Here is a 7,692-nt window from a genome sequence, read left to right on the forward strand (position 1 = left end):
GAGGGATCTGGCAGGTTGCAGATTTGAGTCACGGGCGAAGTTGTGCTATAATTAATTTTCCAGCACTACCACATACCTATTTTGGGGGGCGTCACGTGGCATGTGACTGTGGGTGTGAGGGCACGCAAGAAGCAGGCTATGCGCGAAAAGAACCAAGCGGCATGTGAAGAGAAGGTGAAGTCTAAAAAGAATACACATAGCCTAGAGAGGATGTGATTGCAAAAAGAACCACGCAGCCGAAAAGAATGTGATTGTGGATAGAATCTCGCTGGGAATAACCTTGTGGAAAGAATGGAAGAAGTGAAGCTTTCTTAGTTGAGTGCGGAAAGAACCTCAGTGTGGAAAAAAGGGAAGAAGCTCTCTCGGCTAAGAGAACCTTAATGTGGAAAGAAGGGAAGAAGGAAAGAAGCGAAGCTTTCTTGGTTGAGTGTGGAAAGAACCTCAGTGTGGAAAGAAGGAAAGAAGCTCTTGATGAGAAAATCCCAACTCTCGGGAACTGTGCCCCCCCTTCCCTTCCCAAAGTCCTTCATTACTCATTTTATTGTGCTATTTATAGAGGAATGTGCTACTTTTCCCTTATACAATTTTGTTTTGGGAAATTCTATATCCAGCCTGACAAATTACTCTCTATAGCCCACCCCATGCAAAATTCTATCAAAATTTTAAAATTCCCATTTTAACCCCGCCCACTACCTCCTCCGAGCGTCCCAACCGCCGCCTCTACTCTCTCTTTTCCTCCCACACTATATACACACATACACACAAACACATAGAGAGAGAGACAGAGAGTGGGTCGGCTGCCATGGCCGACCCACACACACACATACACCATATATTACACACACACACACACACATATATATAGAGAGAGAGAGAGTGTGTGGGTCGGCCATGGCCGACCCACACACACATTTGTATATATATATACACACACACACTCACACACATATATATATACACACACACACACACATATATATATACACACACACACACATGGTCGCGGCCATGGAAACCCCCACACAGCACCGCGAGGTGCGGAGGTTTGAGTCCATAGTTGTGACCATGGCTGTCATGGCCGCGGCCATGCGTGTGTGTGTGTATATATGTGTGTGTGTGTGTGTGTGGGTCGGCCATGGCCGACCCATTCTCTCTCTCTATTCGGCTTCCATGGCCGCGGCCATGCGTGTATGTATATATATGTGTGTGTGTGAGCGTGTATATATATATATATATAAATGTGTGTGTGTGGGTCGGCTATGGCCAACCCACTCTCTCTCTCTCTCTCTCTCTCTATTCGGCTTCCATGGCCGCGGCATACGCGTGTGTGTATATATATATGTGTGTTGTGTGAGTGTGTGTATATATATATATATATGGTGTATGTGTGTGTGGGTCGGCCATGGCAGCCGACCCACTCTCTGTCTCTCTCTCTCTATGTGTTTGTGTGTATATGGTGTGAGAGAAAAAGAGAGAGGTGAGGCGACGATCGGGATGGTCGGAGGAGGTAGTGGGCGGAGCTAAAATAGGAATTTTAAAATTTTGATAGAATTTTACATGAGGTGGGCTGTAGAGAGTAATTTGTCGGGCTGGGTATAGAATTTTCCTTTTGTTTTATAGAGGAATGTGCTACTTTTCCCTTATACAATTTTGTACTCCAAATCATGATTGTTAATATTATTATTTATTTATTTATAATTTATTCTTTAAAAAAAATACACCCATTTGGATTTGATTATTAAACATATACCCTTTGAATTTGATTATTAAACATTTGATTATTAAACATACACCCACTTGTATTTATTTATTGAAAGCATCCCTAGGTGGATGCTTGACAATTCTATATAATACTACACTAATCGTTCTCTTTTCACCCTCTTAAACAAATAATCTGTCTCTTGAAAATCAATCTTCAAATATTTTGGTAATATAATTAAAAAAGTTAATCATTGAGTTCAACCTCAGGTAGTTTTGACTTTTGAGTGAAAAAAATCTGCTGGTCAGGGTTGTAAGAATAATATGATCCCTTGGGAAGATAGTAACAATTGAAGAATTGATATTCCTCAATCTCAATGGCCTTCTCCTAGAACTTCAGTTTGTTTCTGAGCATGTTTAATTGTAACTGATTAATATGATTCCCAATTCCTAAACAATATAGGTAATATTTGTTAATTCATATAAATATTAAAAAATAATAAAAAAATATTCTAAACAATTTTTATTATTATTATATTTATTAATTTTTAAAAAAAATCACATAATTTTTTATTTTAAACTTTCAAAATAAATTTATCTCCTTTTTTTTTTTCGAATAACTTATCTTAAACTTTACAGATAAGTTATTTTGATATAACCTTATCTTGCTCATTTTAACAAACGCTACCTAACTAAAAACCCTTCTAACCCATTAAATTAATAAACAGATCGAGAATGAAACCAAAAGGCTGAATTTCCAAAATAAACAGCTCCAAAATGCATTACCATCTCTCATATTACCAAGTCTTTGACCAAAAATACAACTGTGTTACCAAGCAAGTATATCTACAGAATTTCCCAAGTTGACCAAGTTCTCAAGTAGTTGCAACTTTACCATGGAGAGATGGAAGAAGATAAAACATAATCCATTAGGAGCTGTTGCTTGAAACCATGGCTGCTCCTGCCCCAAGCGAACATAATCCATACGCTAATAACCTTGATCATCATCTGGAACTTCGGAGTAGACTTCTGCTAGAGGCGAGCAACGCCTAAATTGTGTCACCTTCTGTAAGAACTTTAATCGTTCTCTCCCAATCAAATTATCTGCCACAATAACCATTTTCTCCAACACAGGCGATTTGGCTAACAGAAGCTTAATGAACTCCAATCCAAACCTTCTGCCCCAAGCCTCTTCTAATTCCACTTCCCGCAGCTGATTTAGGGAGATGTCTGAGCATCCTTGCACTTCAGAAAGTTTTGCAACAGTTTCTTCATCTTCATCTGCATAGATAGGTATCTGCAAGGAAGGAAGGAATGAACCATAGCCTCAGTCTCAACCTGAAGTCTGAAAGGTACATTATAAAGACAAAAATTAATGCCATTGATATTTACCCCAATTGCAAATTTCTCCAAGTTTGGGGAGCTCCTAAGCAAGCAAAGAATACTTGAGAACACATCCACACTCTCAATATGCAACTTGAGATTCTTAAGATGGCTCAGATCAGTTGGAAGCCTGTATGGTATGCCACCTGCAGAAATAAACTAGCAACATATGACAGCAAAATAAATACAGAAACATGGCACACTCTCATCAGTCCCAAACAAGAAATTAACTAAATGAATAACATGGTTAAAATAAGCTTATAGTTACCTTCAGACAACCATAGTCCAGCTCCAAAAACTCAATGGCAGGTAGACTCGCAGAAAATGTGACCCAGTTGCATATTTCTCCTCCCTCGTATCTTTCCCAAGGCATCCACTCGTACAAAGAAATCGAAACCCTTGCAAGTTTAGGGGCATTTTTAACATATACAGAAATGAATTGGCCAGCACAAAATAAGGATTTAAGATTAGGGGCATCAATTTCAAAGCAATTGAAGGTCCTCCAGCGATTTAAAACTTTCAGCCTTTCAAGCAATGGGCAGCTTGAGATCAATCTTTTAAAGACGACAGAAGTAAGGAAAACATCCCAAAGCTCTAAGGAAAGAAGCATGGTAAATCCTTGAAATCCAAGAGGAGGATTGAAAAAACAATAATTGAGTTCCAAACGCTCAAGCTGTAGACATGAAAAAAAAGAGGAAGGCAATTTATAAGGTTTGCCTTGTCGAATATGAAGGATGAGTTCCTGGATACCATTGTTTGACACAAAAAGTATCAGCTGATCAATCTCAGGACAGCCTTCCAGTATAGGTACAGATAATTTGAACTTCATTATTGGTCCACGGTGAAGTAACATAACTTGATAAATTGTCATCATAAACTTATCCTTTGGTGTTCTCCTCAATTTCCTATAGAATGCATCATCAAATACAAGCTGGGGAAGTGTCACCCAGGCATACCTCCATTTCCTTGATAGAACACTGGTCCTCACTGCATCATGCATTGGCATTGACATTAGAATTTTTTCTATCACATTGCCGGGAAGGTGACTGATTCTGTCTGAAGTTGAGCGCTGCATTTTCTTGATACAATCTTTCTGCATGTTTCTAACTATTCCAAAAATGCATCAAACCAGGAAGGTGACTGATTCTGTCTGAAGTTGAGCGCTTCATTTTCTTGATACCTTTCTGCACATTTCTAACTATTCCAAAAACGCATCAAACTCCTCAAATAGTGGCTTTTATTGAATTCCTGGCACAAAAGTAAAAGAACATCAAGAAATAGTCCATTATGATATCTCCTTTATAATGTTATTACTAACCCAAGTCTGGATTTGTATAAAGAAAAAAAATAAAAAGCATCAGAGCAAGATCCATGAAATGTATCTCCTGTTACACAAATTTGGGTTCCTTGGCATTCTGGATTCAGCAGTTTGGTTACGACTTTGTTGACACTGTGACACTTTGGCAATAATTTTGAGAGAATAAGAATCATCGGAGGTATTATCAACATTTACACTTCTTATAAATTATGTTAAAATTTGTAATTATGTTGATTATTATTAAAAAAGAAGGTCTGGACTTAGCAAAAGAGAGGGGGGAGAGAAGAGAAAAGAGGGGGGCACTGGCAGACCCGAACAGTGTTGGCTGACAGCTTAATATGTCGAGCCCTTGCAAAGCACGGAGTCTCGTACATTGGTAATGCCCTTTATTTGACATCATATTTTTTACCTTTTTGGTCAAAACTTCAAACATAAAATTAATGACTCAGTATCCATATTTTACACAAACTAAATGTCAAAGCTCAGTTTTGAGTTTTAACCCAAGCTTGATCTCAATTATTGGTCATTTAGATAAAAGAACTAAGGTTAATCTCTCTCATTAAAGGTGGTTCAAGAGTGAAGAACAGACATGCTCAACAGACTTTGACTCAACCTCAAGCTAACCTTGAATTTGAAGATTACCAAATTCTGCCAAGTTGAGGTCAAACACCCTATTTCTACTTGGTTTGGCATGTTCAGAGTATTAGTTAGCCTAAAAACAGTATATTTGTGATCCAAATTTAGTTATACTGACATAGTTTGATTAATGCATTTGCTCATATAAATAATCTCACTAAAGAAGCTATTCCCTTCACTGCTATCTTCATTTTTCATTGTCAAATCAGGGTAACTTGGAATTTTTTTATCAAGATAATACTAATTTATTAAATAATTACCAAAATAACATCCAAACAAAAACTATTTACTAAATTAGCATCTACGCTGCCACATCACTAGCCACACTGTCCTGTGCAGCATAAAACTGTTGATTTAACTAAAAGTTCTCTATGCTATTGTTGAACCAGTGATTTTAATGAAGAACCATCAGGTTGAACCAATGCTTCTTCATTAAAAGAAACTGCAGCATTTTGGATGCTCAAGCTTTAAAATCTTTGAAACCATATTTCTCTAATCTTCTTCCACCCAATTGCCCATGCACCAGTGAGAGACCGCCAAATCTCTCTGAAATTCTCACCAAATCTCACCTATTTGCACTCACCCATGCCCAGAACAGAACACACATTGAGTAATGCACATTTTTCTATCTATAGTTACATTATTGTGAGTATTTGTTGCAGTTTTTGTTGATTTTAATATTCAATTGTAGATGTGTTTGTATAACCATGTGTATATATCATTGGATATGTTTCTAACTGTTTGAAAATGGTTGTGTATCTGCCATAATATATTTGATCCATGGGGGGAAAATGTGTATAATGTAAATGATAATGTGTAAATAATACAAATATTTTAATAAAATAATACAGAGCCTTTCCCCTCAAGTCAAACAAGCTACCTTAACCATTGAGAACTAAAGATAATCCACTAGTGCCAGAGTCATCCTAACTCTTTGTGGTGGGCAGATCAATTCCATGGACTTCTTTCCACCACCACCAACAGCATATGAAGCCTCAATCCCACTAAGTGGGGTTGGCTAAATGAATTTTAGATCACCAATCAGTTCTATTCTTGCCACTGCAACAACTTATCTCTATATATTTACCTTAAGACTTCCTCCTCTAACTGCTGAGAGACTAGGGTAGCATCACTAGTTGCTAGAGCCACCCTCCTTGACCTCAACTTCACCGCAGCAGATCAGTCTTCTCCTTGGACTTCATCTAAATGGTCCCTTTCTTCTTAGGCTTACATCATTAAGTAAAATTCTTCCCACATACATTTTTTTAATCAAATTCTAAAATTCACTTTCTTAATTTTTCCCAAAACATTTCTAAATTTCCTTTTCAAGTAACAACATTAGCAAAACTAAGATTTCTCAATCAATTTTCAGAAATATGCTGTCTCATTTTAGTTCAAGTAATAGCATTTGAAGATAAGATTTCTAGGCACATGGTAAAATAAACTTCACATTCCATCAAGTATCACAATGCATATGACACAAGGAAACATGATAAAAAAATCAAGCACGGGATTTATTTCTCAAAAGAATACATGTACCAGAGCAAAGCCATTCACCTGTTCTCAGCATGTCCTACGTGTGCCTTTTTTTCTTTTTCTCAACCTGATTCATATTGATTTTCATAAATTAATAACAATTCAAATTAAGTCTAAACCGAGACCTAAAAGGCTTAAGTTGAACTATATTTCAGTTTTGAGTTATAACCCAACAAGTTCATCTCTTCCCTGTTTTCTTCCTTTGCTAACACCCAAAAAGTTCATCCATTTCCTATTTTCTTCTTTTGCTAAGACCCAACAAGTTCATCCCTTTCCTACTTTAAGTTCACCAATTTTGATATTGTTTTTCTTTTTCTTCTAGTCTCTTTTTTTTTTTTTTCCTGGTTTCATTTCTACCCCCCCCCCCCCCCAATTCTGTTTCAATTGCAATTGTTTTCCATATCTATTTTCTGTTTTTCTCGTTGTTTCATTTCTGTCATATGTTGATTTTGAGCCACGAGTTTGATTTTTTTCAGGTTAAATCGAAAATGAGATTGTGGGTCTGGTTTTGGTTTGATGATGGGTGGGGCTCAATTTCAGGCTCCAATAGAGAGGCCCTTACTCTTCCACCTTGTAAGTCGTAACCCTAGTTCAAAATCTCGGAAAAAAGGGAACAAGGAATGGAGAAGAGAAGGGAAAGATCACCTGAGGCTGAATCACTCGACAAACACACCTCTTTGGCGATCCTTCCTTCAGTAAACCCTGGTCTCTTCTCTCTCTCTCGTCGATTCCTTTCCTTCGGCTTCTTTCACTTTATATGATGTATTTGTTATTTATATATATATATTAGCTCAGCGGGGTACCGAATGAACGAATGTGGGCTTGGCCCATATATAGCCCATCTGACCTGAACCGGTGTGGGTTTATAGGGAAAATTCCTCTTAGTATGTTTGAGGTTTAAAATTATTATAGAAATTATTTTTTATATTTAAAGAAATATACTAATTGTCGACATTAAAAGTTGGTCGACCGTGATTCGTAGGCACACAATGAGAAAAATAAGTACAAATGCAAAGAGGGGAAACGGATAAATTGAATGATAAATCACACATAGAGAAGTTTTTACGTGGTTCGACTAGAATAATGCCTAGTTGTAATACCCCAAGAGTCCAGAAAATGGT

At 37.2% G+C, this 7,692-nt stretch overlaps 1 protein-coding gene across 4 annotated transcripts; it reads right to left on the reverse strand.

Moving 5' to 3' along the window:
* Nucleotides 1–2,434: 2,434 nt before the first annotated feature.
* On the reverse strand, nt 2,435–7,340 carry LOC127796220 (F-box/FBD/LRR-repeat protein At1g13570-like). 4 transcript variants are annotated; one of them, XM_052328251.1, is made up of 6 exons: nt 7,217–7,321; nt 6,593–6,638; nt 4,038–4,329; nt 3,350–3,479; nt 3,091–3,240; nt 2,435–2,995 (listed from the first exon to the last, which is right to left on the reverse strand). In XM_052328251.1, the coding sequence occupies exons 3-6, from the start codon at nt 4,178–4,180 to the stop codon at nt 2,687–2,689; spliced, it is 732 nt and encodes a 243-aa protein (XP_052184211.1). In that variant the 5' UTR covers nt 4,181–4,329; nt 6,593–6,638; nt 7,217–7,321; the 3' UTR covers nt 2,435–2,686. The 4 variants fall into 4 exon arrangements, 3 of the variants coding, with proteins under 3 accessions (XP_052184211.1, XP_052184208.1, XP_052184210.1); XR_008021974.1 differs by having other exon boundaries at nt 3,091–3,227; nt 3,350–4,329; XM_052328248.1 differs by having other exon boundaries at nt 3,350–4,329.
* Between the last annotated feature and the right edge of the window lie 352 nt (nt 7,341–7,692).

The sequence above is a fragment of the Diospyros lotus genome, chromosome 3, assembly GCF_014633365.1.
Source record: "Diospyros lotus cultivar Yz01 chromosome 3, ASM1463336v1, whole genome shotgun sequence".
NCBI classification, from domain to species: Eukaryota; Viridiplantae; Streptophyta; class Magnoliopsida; order Ericales; family Ebenaceae; genus Diospyros; species Diospyros lotus.

Coding starts and splice junctions, on each gene's coding strand:
- LOC127796220 (XM_052328250.1), bottom strand. CDS start 4,180: ATGCAGAAAGATTGTATCAAGAAAATGCAGCGCTCAACTTCAGACAGA. Junction 3,241..3,349: donor TGGACTATGGTTGTCTGAAG/GTAACTATAAGC, acceptor ATATGTTGCTAG/TTTATTTCTGCAGGTGGCAT. Junction 2,996..3,090: donor TGGAGAAATTTGCAATTGGG/GTAAATATCAAT, acceptor CCTTCCTTGCAG/ATACCTATCTATGCAGATGA.